Source organism: Sarcophilus harrisii, chromosome 3, assembly GCF_902635505.1.
Source record: "Sarcophilus harrisii chromosome 3, mSarHar1.11, whole genome shotgun sequence".
In the NCBI taxonomy this organism is placed as follows: Eukaryota; Metazoa; Chordata; class Mammalia; order Dasyuromorphia; family Dasyuridae; genus Sarcophilus; species Sarcophilus harrisii.
In genome coordinates, this window is record NC_045428.1 from 587,983,086 (window position 1) to 588,000,422 (window position 17,337).

Consider the following 17,337-nt stretch of genomic DNA (forward strand, 5'->3'; position numbering starts at 1 on the left):
TTTTCTCTCCTCTTCTCTTCCCTCCCTCCTTCCTCTTCTCTCTTTCCTTCTCTTCTCTTCCCTCCCTCCTTCCTCTTCTCTCTTTCCTTCTCTTCTCTTCCCTCCCTCCTTCCTCTTCTCTCTCCTTCCTCTTCTCCTCTCTCTTTCCCTTCTCTTTTTCTCTCCTCTTCTCTTCCCTCCCTCCTTCCTCTTCTCCCTCCTCTCTTTCCCCTTCTCTTTCTCTTCTCTTCTCTTCCCTCTCTCCTTCCTCTTCTCCTCTCTCTTTCCCTTCTCTTTTTCTCTCCTCTTCTCTTCCCTCCCTCCTTCCTCTTCTCTCTCCTTCCTCTTCTCCTCTCTCTTTCCCTTCTCTTTTCTCTCTTCTCTTCCCTCCCTCCTTCCTCTTCTCTCTCTTTCCCTTCTCTTTTTCTCTCCTCTTCTCTTCCCTCCCTCCTTCCTCTTCTCCTCTCTCTTTCCCTTCTCTTTTTCTCTCCTCTTCTCTTCCCTCCCTCCTTCCTCTTTTCTCTCCTTCCTCTTCTCCTCTCTCTTTCCCTTCTCTTTTTCTCTCCTCTCCTCTTCCCTTTCTCCCCCCCTCTCTCCAGCCCAGTAGGACTTCCTTTGCCCCTGGACCTCCCCGCCAGTTTCCTCCCGCCCGCCCGCCTCATACGCAGCTTCTGCCGCTCCAGAACCCGAGAGCCAACGCCAGGAGGCGGAGCCTCGGCAAGGGGCGGGGCCCGGGCGGGGCCGCCCCGAGGCGCAGAGCATGGTGGGAGAGGAAGCGGAGCCCACGCTGCGCAGCGTGGATGATGGCGGGGGTCGCGGAGCCGCGGCGCGGCGCGGGACGGAGGCACGTAGCGAGGGGCGTGGGGGGGGTCGCCGTGGCGGGTACGTGTCTCGGCCGCGGAGGGCGCGGGAGGGCCCCGGCTCCCCTCTCCCGCTCCCCGGGCCTTGCTGCCGTTTCGCGGAGGGGGACCGAGGCTGCGGAGGGACGGGCCCCGGGTCTCAGCCGTGGGGGAGGTGACGTTTTGCATCCCCTGCGCTGGAGCGCCAGCCTCCATCCCTCATTGCCAGGGGCAGAGGACAACGCCGACCGCGCGCCTGAGGCCTTTGCGGCACCGCATTTCCCCCCTTCTCGCCAGGGCACCAGGCGCGCGCCGGCGAGTCTCTCCGACTCCGGGTCTAGCGCGCCGTGGCGCCTCCCAGCGGCCGCAGGGGGCTGGGTGCCGATCCTGCGGGCCACTCCCTAGAGGGATCCCGGCCAGTGGGTTTTTCTTTTTGTAAAGGGGGGGGCTTCAGGGCCTGACGCAGCTCTCCTCTTTGATTCCAGCGGGGAAAAATGGCTGTCTGCCAGCCACAAAGCATAGGGAGGGAGGGGCTGGGGTCTGGTACCCCGAGCTTGTCGGGAGGAGGGGCGTGTCTTTGTCTATTCAGTTATCTATTTACGCGAGCGGTGTTAACTAGCGCTGACACACTGTCGCTCGGTGGGGGGCCTGGGGGGCAGGGGGCAGCCGCGACAGTGACAACAGCCCTCCCGCGGAGGAGGAGCCGGTCCGGGCGGGTTTCTTTTGATCCCCTCGGCCTGGGGGGGCGGTTCCGGAGGCGCAGCGGTTTTGGAAACTGAGGTAGGTGTGCCTGGGGGGCGGGGCTTTCCGCCGCCCTTGTGCTGGACTGAAGGCTGTGGGCCATTCTTTCCAGGAAGCTGGCGGAGCTGAGCGTGGATGAGTTCCTCACCTCGGGCTTTGACTCGGAGCTGGACAGCGGGTCCGAGGAGGACGAAGAGGCCCGTGGGGCCCCCGCGGGGGCGGCAGCCGCCGGGATGCCCAAGAGGAAGCCCACCGCCCGGGAGGGGCCGGCCCCAAAGTAAAGGAGGGGGACCGGGTGGTTACAGGCCTGTATTCTTCCTCCTTCCTCTCCCCTCCCCCTCCCTCCCGCCTTGATTAAGCTTTCTTGGTTCCTTTCAGGACTTAAGCTCTCCCACCCACAGAGCCCCCTTTCTCCAGAGAAATGCCCCCCCCCAGTTATGTAGAAGGAGGTGTGCAAATCTAACGTTGCTGGTAATGAATCGTAATCTCCCGGTCTCCATGGTAACTCCTGAGACCCCAGATGGGCTGCAGCCCACAGTTTAAGAAGCTTTGGTCCCTCCATCCCACGTGGGCGTGAATGGCCCTCCCGGCCGCCGGAGATTGCCAAGGATCTCCACCCTGTTAGCAGCCAGCTTGCTGTGCTTCCCCGGGGACGCTGCCATCTGTGAGAAAGGCCTGCTGAGGGCGCCTTCTTAGGCCTTGCTCCCCAGCCTCCGCTGTGCGTGTGGGGCCACGTGGCGGGTGTTGGGCTCATCAAGCCCCCCGGTGGGCGGCCCTTACGGTTGAACCCGAAGGTGCCCCTGTCATGACCGGAGGCCTAGGGGGTCCCCGTGGGATTGAGGAGACCAGGAAGAGGTGATATAATGACCTCAGATTATCTGACAGTCGCCTTGCTCAGAGCTCCCAGGACCGCAGGCCGGCCGGTCCGACTGCCTGCGGTCGTTCCCTTTTTATAAAAGGGCCATCCAGAGCTTTCGAAGGCCTCCGGGTGGGACACCCTCTAGCTCTCCTGGTAGCCGTTTCCCCCGAGCACGGCTCTGCCGTCGGAGGTCCCTCCTCTACCTGAGGAGCATCCGTGGGCCAGTGTGGAGAACACCCCTCCTGGCCCTTGGCCATCTTCATTACCATCTTGTTTACGTTATCAATTCATTATAATCTATGCACAATTGCCGTTAACCATGGCATCCAGAACTGAACGGGGTCCTGTAGACGAGACCCAATTAAGGCAGGATGCGATTTCTCTGTTACCTCTTTCTCTTGGGAGCCAAGACTCGCATTAGCTTTGAAATCTGCTGCCCCAGTGACGACTGCTGACTTGGAGTGAGCTGGGGGCCCATTAAAATCCCCAGATTTTTATTATTATTTTTTGGGGGGGTAACTTTTTATTGACAGAACCCATGCCTGGGTAATTTTTTACACCATTATCCCTCACACTCACTTATGTTCTGATTTTTCCCTTCCCTCCCTCCCCCTCCCCTAGATGGCAGGCAGTCTTATACATGTTAAATATGTCACAGTGTATCCTAGGTACAAGATATGTGTGCAGAACCGAACAGTTCTCTTGTTGCACAAGAAGAGTTAGATTCAGAAGGTAAAAATAACCTGGGAAGAAAAACAAAACTGCAAACAGTTTACATTCATTTCCCAGTGTTCCTTCTCTGGGTGTAGCTGCTTCTGTCCATCATTAATAAATTGGAACTGAGTTAGACGAGATCTTTTTTTTTAAGACTGCTTTCTAATCACGCTTCCTGTGTCTCGTACAGATGAAGTTGAAGTTTTTTAAGCCCACATGTGAAATTCTACACTTATTTCTGTTGAATTTCCTCTGACTGTGCTGTCCTGCTGCTCTGACCTGCTGTGAGGTCTTTGAGAAAATAGCCCAATGCCTTTTTTTCCCAAATTGTTGACAGCCAACTTAATTGTTGATTAAAGAGCACAGGCCGCATCCAGGGTGGGGAACTGGAGGCTTCCAGCCTGCTGCCATCGAACAGCTGTTGGGTGCTTGTGGGCCAGCCATCCAGGCAGTTCTGGGCCCATCTGACTCGTCAGAGCCCCTCTCTGTTCTCTCCCGGGGAGAGGCACAAAGCACCTTTTTTGGTCAAACCCTTTGCTGGGCAGAGCATCTCTGTGCTCTGTGAGTTCAGCCCCATCAGGAACAGTGGAAGCCACCTGGGCTCCTCTGTGCTGAGCTGCCCCAAGGGAGGCTGGCTCCTGACCTGATGCTCACCAGCCATGTTTTAGGCGCTCCATCTTGGAGTTTTCTCCGAAGCTGGAAAAGTCAGCTCTGAAACCCCCTAGCTTTTTTGGTCCTTTTATTGATTTTAGTCGTGAGGGGCAGTGTGCTGTATTTGGAGTCTGGGGTCCTAGTCTTGATCCTCACTCTGTCAACCTCATTTTCCTTCTCTGTCAGGTGACCCCTCTGCTTCTGACCATTCAGGGTTCTGGTGTCTGTGGCTTTGCACCCCCCCCCCCCCCAATTTGTTTTACTTGGTTCAGCCCAACTTTCTCCCATAATGTTTTGTGCTGGGTGACTGCCCTCCCTCCCTATGCTGGCTCGCCATTCCTCCGGCTGCTCGGGACCAAACCCTCACTTAGGAGTGTGGGAATTGTCCGGCCTGACCCCCACCCCACACGCCCGCTTGCGGATCCCTGGGGACAGGCACCTGCCGGCGGCAGCCCCGTCCCCCCCGGGGCCATTCTCATCGCTGGGCCCTCCTTCTGGAGGCATCTCCCTGCCCTTTCCCTTCACGGGGTGCCTGGGCAGGCCTTTGACACAACCCTTACGTCCTTGGCTGCGCTGGCTGCTCTCTCTGGACGCTGCCTGCCCAGGGCTGAGGATGGCGGCCCCTCTGTACTCCCGGAGGCTGTGCCTCTCCCGGGCGCCCGGGGCCAGGCTGGCTGAGGACTGACCCTTTCGGGCCCGCCACAAGCCAGTTGCCCTCCTAGCAGCCCGTGGCTGCCCTCTCTACTTTGTCTGCTCAGCCAGCCAGAGGACCTTGCTGGATTAGTTATTGGGAAGAGTCAGTCCAGGCTAGCTCCCTCTAGTGCTATCCTGGGGAGCTAGCCTGGACTGACACCCCCCAATAACTGCGCTCCCCGGGATCCCTCAGATGCTCCAAGTGTTTCCAGGATACCGTAATGTGTCTTATGGCCAAGGGAGGTATGCTTGGATCGCCGAAACCTGGGTTCTTTGTGGTTTGCCTGTGGGTACCCTCCCTCTCTAGCTCCGCTCCCCCTTCCCAGCTCCCTCCTTGTGGGCGCCTGTCTCCCCCACCTCTGCTTCCCTTCTTTCTGGCCTCCTTGGGAGCCGTTCCCCACCGTGCTCCATCCCCCGTCGCTGCCTTGGCGCTGCTTTCCCCTGCCTGCTGGGCTGCCCCTCCTCCCCTGCACCTGCAGGCTTCCTCCAAGCCTCGGCCCAGATCCCCCTCCTGTCCTGAGCCCCCCTTTGGGGGTTACCTTCTTTGTGCTGAACCGTAAGGGCTGAACCCCGGAATCTGTGCTCCAAGTGCGGCGGGGGGGGGGTGCTAACCGGGCAGCAGAGCGACACGCCTCCGCTCCATGGCCATCCTGACCCCGTCCGCCCTTGTCCCCAGGAAGTTAAGGAAGGGCCAGGCGTCCGAGCACAAAGACCAGCTCTCAAGGCTGAAGGACAAGGACCCCGAGTTCTACAAGTTCCTCCAGGAAAATGACCAGACGCTCTTGAACTTCGATGACTCGGACAGCTCCGAGGAAGAGGAGGAAGAGAAGTTCCACACGCTCCCGGAGGAGCTGGAGGTGGGGGGGGGGGGCACAGTAGGAGTGGGTGGGCAGGGGAGGCTGTAGCCCATGGGAGGTGGGCAGGGAGGCCACAGGCCACACAGTAGGAGGGGGGATGGGACCTTTTTTGGAGAACCCCAGGCTCGCTGCAGGGCTGGTCCCGACACCATTTGTGCCTGCCCCCGGCGGGGCCTGGCTGGGCCAGCTGCCTCTTGGGTGAGACCCTGTGTGGCAGGGGGCCCTGGGGCCGGGGAGCCTGCTGCTCACCACTGGCCCTGGCCCTGCCGCATTCAGGAAGCCAGTGAGGATGAAGAGGGCGAGGAGGAAGAGGAGCAGAGCACGCGGAAGAGCCGATCCAAGCGGGCTAAACTGACCCTCAAGATGGTGGAGCAGTGGAAAGAGTCAGCCAAGGTGAGGGTGGGAGGGAGGGAGAACAGAGGTGGCTGGGGGGCAGGCCAACAAGCCCTGCTCAGACTGCCCTTGTCTGTGGCTCCTGACTCCGTCCCCGGAGCTCAGGCCTTCTCTCTCCGTCCCACGTGTCCCTGGGGCTTTGTGACCCAAGCAGGTGACCCCCTCTCCCCCTCCATCCCACAATGACATTGAAGAGCAGGGGCTGATGGGGAACAGGTGTCACGTCCTAGGCCTTGGCCCCGAGACCCGGGCTCAGTCACTAAGAAGTGTGAGGGGAGGCAGAGAGGCTTAAACCCAAGGGACATGAGACCCGTGGAGGCCCGGGTCCGAGCCGGGAGCTGTGGGCAGTTGCTCTGAGCCATGCCCCTCTCCCACCCCCGTGCTGTGGCTCAGACACCCCCCAGGAAGCTGCCAGAACCACCCTTGGCTTTGGGGGGGGGGGGTTATGTTCTTTTCATTTGTTTGTAGTGCCACTTTCTTTCAAATTTAATTTTTTTAATTAACATTTTTTATCTTTAAAACACGCATGGATAATTTTTCATCACTGACCCTTGCAAAACCTCCCAGCTTTCCTCCCCCTTCTCTAAGTGGCAAATAATCCCATATGCGTTGGATGTGTTAAATATATATGCTGAGTCTAGCACATGTATGCGTATTTCCAAAATTCTCATGCTGTGCAAGAAAAATCAGCTCAAAAAGGAAAAAAAATGCGAAAAAACCAAATGCAAACAAACAACAACAGAAAGAGAGAGTACACTGGACGATGCAGACAGAAAGAGCGACATGTAGTGACCCACACTCGGCCCCCACTACCCTCTCTGGGTCAGACCATTGGGACTGGCCCAGCCTGGTTCATTGGGAACCCCCGTGGTGAGGCTGGTCTGGCCTCCTTGAGGCTCAATAAGCCCCGCCTCCGAACCTTGCATATCCAGGCCCGGTTCACCTTCCTCCCTATACGCCGTCTTCCTTCCAGGTTCCCCAGCCCGTTCCCCTCCTTCTGAGGCCCAGAGGAGGGAGCCCCCAGTTCCAATCTGGCCTCAGACATCCCCCAGCCATGTATCCCCGGGCAGGTCACTTCTTCCAGTTGGCCTCAGTTTCCCCAGCTGTAAAAGGGACTGATCACAGTCCCAGCTGGGTGGTTGGGGGGACCCAGGGGGCGGGTGTTTGGGGAGCAGAGGCCTGGCCCCCAGCAGGGGCTGTTGCACTGGAGCTGCATGAGGGGGCCTGCTCGCCTGCCCTCAGGGAGCCTGGCCCCAGGTCCACAACGCTCCTTTTTTCCTGCCCACCTCTAGAAGGACCTCTCGCCGCGCCTCTTCCATGAAATCCTGCAGGCCTTCCGGGCTGCTGTGTCCACCACCCACGAGGACAAGGAGCACAAGGAGCCCAGCAAGTTCCGGATCACAGACAGCGCCGGTGAGCCCAGCGCAGAGTGGGGGAGGGGGCTGGTCATGGGAGGCCAGGAGCCCCCTAACACTGTGGGTGTCCTCCAACCCCCACAGTGTTCAACGCCATCATCACCTTCTGCATTCGGGACCTGTTCCCCTGCCTCCAGAAACTGCTGCAGCTGAAGCCACCCAAGGACAGGACCAAGTAAGAGGGGCTGCCACAGTGGGGGGGCTCAGGAGCGGAGAGACCTAGAGGAGAGTCCCACCTCTGGCACTTCTTCCCAGAGTGGTGGTTTGCTCTGCCTCGGTTTGCTCTTCTGTGAAACGGGTACTATACCTTCCCCTGGGGAGCAGGGAGACCCAAGTTAGAGAACACACGTGAAGCGCTTTGAGAACCTCGAAGGCCATAAAAAGGACTCTGGTTTTTCTTCCTGGGGGAAGGTGTCTGCAGGGGAGGCAGGCTCTCACTGGCTCCCCCTGGTGCCTGATTGACTCCCCAGGCTGCCCTGTCTCAGCTACTCGGCTCCCCAGAACCCCCCCTCCCCCAGGCCAGATCCAGCTTGAGCTCTGCCTTCTCCTTTCCTCCACCGCCTGGGCTTGCGCCATCTGGGCCAGTGGCCCTGTGCCCATGATGGACTCTCAGCTCCCTGGGAGTTCAGGGCAGGCCTTAGACCCACGGGCAGCCCTGCAGCGGGTGGTGGTCAGTGAGTGTTGCTGACCCAAGAGCTCCTGCAAAGCCAGCCCGCAGGCAGCCCAAAGCCGTTGCCATTGGGAGGACTCGGGGGGCTCCAGACGCTTTTGGTTTATTTAAGTAGGAAATTTTCAGGTTTTTCCAATTACTTGTCAAACTTGTAAAACGTTTTTTTAAGTGTTGAGTTTGGCTAGAAACAGTGGGTGCCCGTTGTTGGGGGGTGGGGGGGTGGCTAAACACGTTACAGGATGGGAGTATGATGAAATGTTATTGTTCTATAAGAAACGACCAGCTGCCTGATTTCACAACTGATTACACGAACCAATGCTCTGAAGTGAAATACCAGGAGAACGTTGTACACGGCAACAAGATTATGTCATGATCAACTGACGGGCAGGGAGGGCTCTTTCCAATGATGAGGTGGCTGGGGCCAGTTCCAGTAGACTTGGGATAGAGAGAGAGCGGCCTGCGGCCTGAATGTGGAGCACAACACAGTATTTTCACCTTTTTCTTGTTTGCTTGCTTTTTGTTAGTTTTCTCACCACCACCACCCCCATTTTGATCTGATTTTTCTTGTTTAGTACACTAAAAGTGGAAATATATATATAGAAGAATCTCACATGTTCAACATATATTGGATTACTTGCTGTCTAAGAGAGGGGGGGGTTGGGAGAAAAGGAGGGAGAAAAATTTGGAACACAAGGTTTTGCAAGCAGGAATTTTGAAAACTCTTTGTATTTTGGAAGATAAAAAGTTATTATCAAAATTAAAAAAAAAAAAATCTTGAGTTTGAGATTCTCCCCCTTCCCTTTCCCCTCTGGAGAAGACAGGGGATTTTCCACAGATTATACATGTGCAGTCATGTGAAACATTTACTTATTGGCCACATTGTGAAAGAAAACAGTTTTTAAAAAATAATAAGAAGAATAAAGTTAAAAAGGCATGCTTTGGGTCTGCCTTCAAACTTCATTAGTTCTTCCTCTGGAGGTAGGATAGCATTTTTCATCATATGTTTTTGGGAATAGTCTTGAATCGTATTATTGAGAACAGCTAAGTCATTCACTGTTGATTACTGTTACAACATGTGTACAGTGTTCTCCTGGTTCTACTCGCTTCACTTTGCATCAATTCATGTAAGTCCAGATTTTTCTGAAATAATTTTTTAAATTAGCTTTTTATTTTTTATTTATTTTTTTATTTAATAGCCTTTTATTTACAGGTTATATGTATGGGTAACTTTACAGCATTAACAATTGCCAAACCTCTTGTTCCAATTTTTCATCTCTTACCCCCCCCACCCCCTCCCCCTCCCCCAGATGGCAGGATGACCAGTAGTTGTTAAATATATAAAATATAAATTAGATACACAGTAAGTATACATGACCAAACCGTTATTTTGCTGTACAAAAAGAATCAGACTCTGAAATATTGTACAATTAGCTTGTGAAGAAAATCAAAAATGCAGGTGGGCATAAATATAGGGATTGGGAATTCAATGTAATGGTTTTTAGTCATCTCCCAGAGTTCTTTCTCTGGGCGTAGCTGGTTCAGTTCATTACTGCTCCATTGAAAATGATTTGGTTGATCTCCTTGCTGAGGATGGCCAGGTCCATCAGAACTGGTCATCATATAGTATTGTTGTTGAAGTATATAATGATCTCCTGGTCCTGCTCATTTCACTCAGCATCAGTTCGTGTAAGTCTCTCCAGGCCTTTCTGAAATCATCCTGTTGGTCATTTCTTACAGAACAATAATATTCAGATACCACAATTTATTCAGCCATTCTCCAACTGATGGGCATCCACTCAGTTTCCAGTTTCTAGCCACTACAAAGAGGGCTGCCACAAACATTCGTGCACATACAGGTCCCTTTCCCTTTATGATCTCTTTGGGATATATAGCTTTTTATTTTTCAAAACTTATGCGTGGATAATTCTTCAACATTAGCCTTTGCAAAATCTTATGTTCCAATTTTCCTTCCCATCCCCCATGCCCTCCCCTAGGTGGCAAGTAGTACAATCTATGTTAAACATGGTAAAAATATATGTTAAATCCAATATATGCATACATACTGATACAATTATCTTGCTGCACAAGAAAAATCAGATCAAAAAGGGAAAAAAAAAATGAGAAAAAAATAAAATGCAAGCAAACAACCACAAAAGAGTGAAAATGCTATGTTGTACTCCACCCTCAGTTCTCACACTCCTCTCTTTGGGTGTAGACGGCTCTCTTCATCACAAGGCCATTGGGACTAGTTTGATTCATCCCGCTGAAGAGAGCCATGTCCATCAGAATCAATCATTGTATAATCTTGTTGCCGTGTACAATGATCTGATTCTGCTCATTTCACTCAGCATCAGTTCATGTCAATCTCTTCAGGCCTCTCTAAAATCATCCTGCTGGTCATTTCTTATAGAACAATAGAATAATAGAACAATATATTTCATAACCAAATATACCATAACTTTTTCAGTCATTTCCCGACTGATGGGTATCCACTCACTTTGCAGTTTCTGGCCACTACAAAGAGGGCTGCCACAAACATTTTTGCACATTCGGATCCCTTTCCCTCCTCTTTGGAACATAAGTCCAGTAGAAATACAGCTGGGTCAAAGAGTTTGATAACTTTTTGCTGCTCATCATTTCTTATAGAAATAATATCCCATTACTTTCACATACCGCAATTTAGGTGATGGGCATCCCCTCAATTTCCAGTTCTTTGCCATTATAAAAAGAGATGCTGTAAATATTTTTTCTTTGATCTCTTTTGGGTTTCAGACCTTTTGGTGTTGCTTAGTCAAAGGACATGCATATTATAACCCTTTAGACATAGTTCCAAATTGCTCTTCAGAATAGTTGAATCAGTTCACAACTCCACTAACTCCATTAATGTCCCAATTTTCCCATGTCCTCTCCAACATTTGTCATTTTTCCTTTCTGTCCTGTTAGCTAATTGGATAGCTGTTAGGGGACACTTCAGAGCTGTTTGAATTAGCGTTTTTCTAATCAATACAAATGTAGATTTTTTTTCATATCAATATAGATCACTTTGATCTCTTCTTCTGAAAACTGCCTGTTTGTTTCCTTTGATCATTTATCAGTTGGTGAATGATTTCTATTTTTATAAATTTAGCTCAGTTCTCTGTACACAAACATTTAAAACATAAACTCCCCCCTCCCCCTTCCCGTTTTCTGCTTCCCTTGACATCTTGGCTGCATTGGTTTTGTTTGTGCAAAACCCTTTCAATTTAATGTGATCTAAATTATCCATATTATTCCCACAATGTTGTCTATCTTGTTTGGTCCTAAATTCTTCCTTATCCACAGATCTGATGGGTAAAACTGTTTCATGTTCCTCTAATTTGCTTTTGGTATCTCCCTTTTATCTCTAGATCATATATTCATTTTGATCTTATCTTTGTATCTGGTGAGAATGTTGATCTATATCTAATTTCTGCCCAAACTGCTTCCCAGTTTTCCCAGCAGATTTTATCAAAAAGGGAATTTTTGGCTGAAAAGTTTGTCTTTGTGTTAATTAAACACTAGATAACTGCGGTCATTTACTATTGCGTCTTGGGTACCCATTGATCCATTACTCTGTTTCTTAGCCAGTAACAGTTTATTTTCATGACTACTGTTTTGTATTACACTTTGAGATCTGATACTACTGGGGCTTTTTCATTCTTTTTTTTTTTTTTTTTTTTTTTTTTTTTTTTTTTTTTTTTTTTTTTTAATTCCCTTGATAGTCTTGAGTTTGTTTTTTCAGATGAATTTTGCCATTTTTTTCTATAAAATAATTTTTGGTAGTTTGGTATTAGATAAATTGTTTAGGCAGAAATGGTATTTTTATCTTGTTGGCTCACCTTACCCATGAACAATTGATATTTTTATCAGTTGTTTAAATCTGGCTTTATTTGTATGAAGTATTTTATAATTGTGTCCTTATAATTCCTGGGTTTGTCTTGCTGGGGAGACTCCCAAATATTTTTTATTGTTTGTAGTTATTTTAAATTAATTTTTCTATCTCTTGCTGCGGGACTTTGTTGGTAAAATATTAAAATACTGATCATTTATGGGGCTTTATTTTACATACAGAAACTTTGCGAAAATTAGTTATTTCAAGTGGTTTTTAGGTGATAACACCATTCTATCATCTAGGAGTGATGAGTGATAGTTTTGTTTCCTCATTGCCCGTTATAATTCCTTTTTCTTTCTTTTTTTTCCCCTCTTATTACTATTGCCTTAACTAGGATTTCTAGTTCAGTATTGAGTAATGGAAATGATAATGTGCATTTTTGTTTCACTCCTGATCTTATTGGAAAGGTTTGTAGTTAATTCCTGTTGTAGCTAATGTTTGATGATGCTTTTTGAAAGACACTACTTATAATTTTATAGTAATTTTAATTTTATAATTTAATAGGAATTTATTTTTATAATTTTAAGGATAGTTTCACTTATTCCTATTCTTACTAGTATTTTTAAGAATGAGTATTGTATTTTGTCAGAAGCTTTTTCTGCATCTGTTGAGGTCATAATATGATTTTTGTTGTTTTTCTTATTGATATAGTCAACTATGCTGATGGTTTTCTGAATATTGAACCAGTCCTGCATTCCTGATATAAGTTGGTCATAGTGTATGATCTCTGTGATATATTACCCTAATCCCCCTAATCTTTTAGTTAAAATTTTAAAGTCAATATTTGTTAGGGAAATTTGTCTACAGTTTTCCTTCTATGGTTTTGCTTTTCCTGGTTTAGATATCAATCAATGTGGAAGGACACCTATGTCTATTTTTCCAAAAAGTCTCTTTAGTATTGGACTTAAATATAGTATTTACTTGGACCGATGCTGGAAATTTTTTAGACAGTATTGATGGCGTCTTCAATTTCTTTTTCTAAGATCTGGTTATTTAAGTATTTTTTTCCTCTTCTGTTAATCTGGGCAATTTGTATTTTAAATATTCTTACATTTCACTTAAATTATTAGCTTTATTGGTATGTGTAATTGGGCAAAGTATCTGTAATTGTTTTAATTTTATCTTTGTTGACAATGAATTCACTCTTTTCATTTTTTTGATACTGATAATTTGGTTTTCTTTTTTCTTTTTTTTTAAATCAAATTAACCAATGGTTTATTGTCTTTTTCATAAAAGCATCTCTTATTTTTACCAGTTAGTTCAGTGGCTTTCTTAAAATTTCATTCTTTCAAAATTATTTTCATTATTACTATTTGAATTTCAGGATTGGTATTTAATGGAGGAATTTAAAATTTCGTTTTTTTCTAGTTTCTCTGGTGACCTATCCAATTCATTGATCTGTTCTTTCTCTATTTTATTGATATAAGCATTTAGAGATATAAATTTTCCCCTAAGTGCTAAGTACTTTTTTGGCCACATCCCACAAATTTTAGTATCTTGTTTTATTGTCATTCTCTTTAATGAAATGATTGTTTCTATGAATGTGTTCTTTAACCCACTCATTCTTTAGGATTTGATTAATTAGTTTCCAATTTTTAATCTGTGTTTCTGTAGCCTTTTGTTGATTGTAATTTTTATCATATTATTATCTAAAAAAGATGCATATGGTATTTCTGCTTGTCTGCATTTTGTTGTGAGATTTTTATGCTCCAACGTAATTCTTTTTTTTCTAATATTTTATTTGTTTTTTATTATTGACAATACATATGCATGGATAATTTTTCAACATTGACCCTTATAAAAACTTCTGTTCCAACTTTTCCCCTCTTTCCCTCCACCCCTTCCTCTAGATGGCAAGTATAGCATGTTAAATATGTCAAAGTCATATAGTTCGTTTTTTGTGTAGGTGCCATGTATTGCTGAGAAAAAGGTGTATTCCTTTCTATTCCCATTCATTTTTTTCTTCAGAGGTCTAGCATATGTAACTTTCCTAAAATTCTCTATTTAAATATTTATATAAAAACACAAAAGGTGTTTTTTTTTGGTTGGTTGGTTTATTTTATTTTTGAAAGATTTATATAGTTAGAAGAGAAAGTTGAGGTCTCCCATAATATCATTTTATTGTTTATTTCCTCTCGTGACCCATTTAACTTTTTCTTTAAGAAATCTGGTTGCTATATCATTTGGTGCATATAGTTTAGCACTGATACCACTTCATTGGCTATGGTACATTTTGCAAAATGCAGTTTTTCTACTTAGTTCTTTAAATTAGACCTATTTTTGATTTGTCTGAGATCATGATTGCTACCCATGCCTTTTAAAATTTCACTTGAAGCATAATAGATTCTGTTCCAATCTCTTACCTTTACTCTGTCTTTCAGCTTCAAATGTATTTCTTGTAAACAACATATTGTAGGATTTACTTTTTTATCTACTATTTGCTTCTGTTTTATGGACGAATGTGATGTTCTCTAAAATATAATCGTTCTCTGGGAGCAGGTTTTTTGGGTGGCTTCTGGAGACAGCTTTAGTTTCAGTTCAGAGTAATAATCACGTCAAATGTAGCCAGGAGTTAAAAGTCCAGTCTTTTTATTGTCTTTTCCAAAATAGCCTGGTTAGCTTTCTCAGAGGCCCATCTCTCTCCTTGGTTCCAGGAGCTTCTGTTGCCAGTCCTTTGCCTCTTCCAGCTTCAGCCTCTCTTCTTCCGAATCTTGGCTTCTCAGTCTCCCCAAAAGTCTCTAGTTGGCTTGTGGAAGCTCCTTATATATGATCTCTCTCTCTCTCTTTTTTTTTTTTTTTTTTTTAAATAATTATAACTTTTTATTGACAGAACCCATGCCAGGGTAATTTTTTTACAACATTATCCCTTGCACTTACTTCTGTTCCGATTTTTCCCCTCCCTCCCTCCACCAGATGGCAAGCAGTTCTATATATGTTAAATATGTCACGGTGTATCCTAGATACAATAAATATGTGCAGAACCAAACAGTTCTCTTGTTGCATGGGAAGAATTGGATTCAGAAGGTAAAAATAACCCGGGAAGAAAAACAAAAATGCAAACAGTTTACATTCATTTCCCAGTGTTCTTTCTCTGGGTGTAGCTGCTTCTGTCCATCATTGATCAATTGAAACTGAGTTAGATCTTCTCTTTGTCAAAGAAATCCGTTTCCATCAGAATACATCCTCATACAGTATCATTGTTGAAGTATATAATGATCTCCTGGTTCTGCTCATTTCACTTAGTATCAGTTCATGTAAATCTCTCCAAGCCTCTCTCTATTCATCCTGCTGGTCATTTCTTTTTTTTTTTTTATTTAATAACCTTTTATTTACAGGATATATGCATGGGTAACTTTACAGCATTAACAATTGCTAAACCTCTTGTTCCATTTTTTCCCTCTTACCCCCCACCCCCTCCCCGAGATGGCAGGATGACCAGTAGATGTTAAATATATTAAAATATAAATTAGATACACAATAAGTATACATGACCAAAACGTTATTTTGCTGTACAAAAAGAATCAGACTCTGAAATATTGTACAATTAGCTTGTGAAGGAAATCAAAAATGTAGGTGGGCATAAATAGAGGGATTGGGAATTCTATGTAATGGTTTTTAGTCATCTCCCAGAGTTCTTTCTCTGGGCATAGTTGGTTCAGTTCATTACTGCTCCATTGGAACTGATTTGGTTGATCTCGTTGCTGAGGATGGCCAGGTCCATCAGAACTGGTCATCATCTAGTATTGTTGTTGAAGTATATCATGATCTCCTGGTCCTGCTCATTTCACTCAGCATCAGTTCGTGTAAGTCTCTCCAGGCCTTTCTGAAATCATCCTGTTGGTCATTTCTTACAGAACAATAATATTCTATAACATTCATGTACCACAATTTATTCAGCCATTCTCCAATTGATGGGCATCCACTCATTTTCCAGTTTCTTGTCACTACAAACAGGACTGACACAAACATTTTGGCACATACAGGTCTCTTTCCCTTCTTTAGTATCTCTTTGGGGTATAAGCCTAGTAGTAGCACTACTGGATCAAAGGATATGGCACCGTTTGATAACTTTTTGGGCATAATTCTAGATTGCTCTCCAGAACGGTTGGATCCATTCACAACTCCACCAACAATGCACCAGTATCCCAGTTTTCCCACATCTCCTCCAACATTCATCATTATTTTTTCCTGTCATCTTAGCCAATCTGACAGGTGTGTAGTGATATCTCAGAGTTGTCTTAATTTGCATTTCTCTGATCAATAGTGATTTGGAGCACTCCTTCATATGAGTGGAAATAGTTTCAATTTTTTCATCTGAAAATTGTCTGTTCATATCCTTTGACCATTTATCAATTGGAGAATGGCTTGCTTTTTTATAAATTAGAGTCAATTCTCTATGTTTTAGAAATGAGGCCTTAATCAGAACTTTTGAATGTGAAAAATTTTCCCCTGTTTATTGCTTCCCTTCTAATAATTGTCTGCATTAGTTTCGTTTGTACAAAAACCTTTTAACTTAATATATTCATGATTATCCATTTTGTGTTCAATACTGATCTCTCGTTCTTTTTTGCCATAATAACTCTCTGTGGCCAGGTTCTTGTTTGCTTGTTTTTTTGCAGCCCATTTCTTGACATTTAACTTTAAAGTTGGGCTTTGCTCCCAAGGTACAGGAGCTTCAGGCTTCTCACGCTGCTGTTTCTAGAGCTAGTTCTGCAGATCTACAAGTTTTCTGTTCTCTCAGGGTGGTATAATAGGAGAGGTGTGGTCACTGCTGCCCCGGCCCTGTTCTCGCTCCTGCTAGTCCTTCAGCCTGGGCCACGTTCCTTTCCCCTCCCCCCCCCACACCTGTTATCCCCCTATCCAGCTGCCCCCAGCTGGCCCCTGGCTTGCCGCCTGTGGCCTGTGCAGGACCCTGCTCCACTCTGACCCAGCGAGACAGACCTTCTGGGTTGTCTGGGCCTGGAAAGTTGCCACCCCTGCCTCTGGAGCCTGAGCTCCAGAATTTGTTAGGAGTGTAAAATGGGTGGGGGAGAATTGGGGAGAGTCTTGAGGGAGGGGGTGATCTCGGGCCTGGTCTGGGGAGGGGGTGATCTCGGACCTGGTCTGGGGAGGGGGTAGTACATCGCAAAAGCATTGGTTTTCATTCATCCAGCATTTATTAAACACCTGCTGTGTGCCCAGCACTGACAGAATACAAAAGCAAGGGAAAAATTGTCCCTGCCTGTAGTGAGCTTTCATGTAGGAGCTCCAGGGGCTTGCCCAGGCTCGAACGGCCAACCTACGGCCCAGCTGGGATTTGAACCAGGGGCTTCCTCCACTGTGACACTCACAGCAGGCCCTTCCCAGATGCTCCTTGAGTTTGATTCCTTGGGGGCTTGAGAGGAGAGAGGTGCTTCTGGTCCATCCAGCCTGGCCGGGGCACAGGCTGAGGTAGCGAGCTTCCCAGCATTGGAAGTGTTCCGCTGTGACCCTCTCTGTCATGGCGGAGAGGGGAGGGGGGGCAGGATCCCTACAGGGCCATTGTCTCCCCTTAGGTGATGTACTGTCGGGCCTGGCACCTGCTGACCTGACTGGGGTCAGGGGTCCCTGGCTCCGGGCCTGCCTCTGATGCTCGGG

General features: G+C 47.0%; 1 protein-coding gene across 1 annotated transcript in view; it reads left to right on the forward strand.

Moving 5' to 3' along the window:
• The first annotated feature begins 718 nt into the window (after positions 1-718).
• Positions 719-17,337, forward strand: part of NOC2L (NOC2 like nucleolar associated transcriptional repressor) — a 30,941-nt gene continuing 14,322 nt past the window's right edge. Inside the window, exons 1-6 of the mRNA XM_031963087.1 lie at positions 719-823; positions 1,672-1,836; positions 5,153-5,333; positions 5,610-5,726; positions 7,019-7,139; positions 7,226-7,316. Coding sequence (XP_031818947.1) covers positions 780-823; positions 1,672-1,836; positions 5,153-5,333; positions 5,610-5,726; positions 7,019-7,139; positions 7,226-7,316 — 719 coding nt within the window. The 5' untranslated portion in view covers positions 719-779. The remainder of the gene's footprint in view (positions 824-1,671; positions 1,837-5,152; positions 5,334-5,609; positions 5,727-7,018; positions 7,140-7,225; positions 7,317-17,337) is intronic.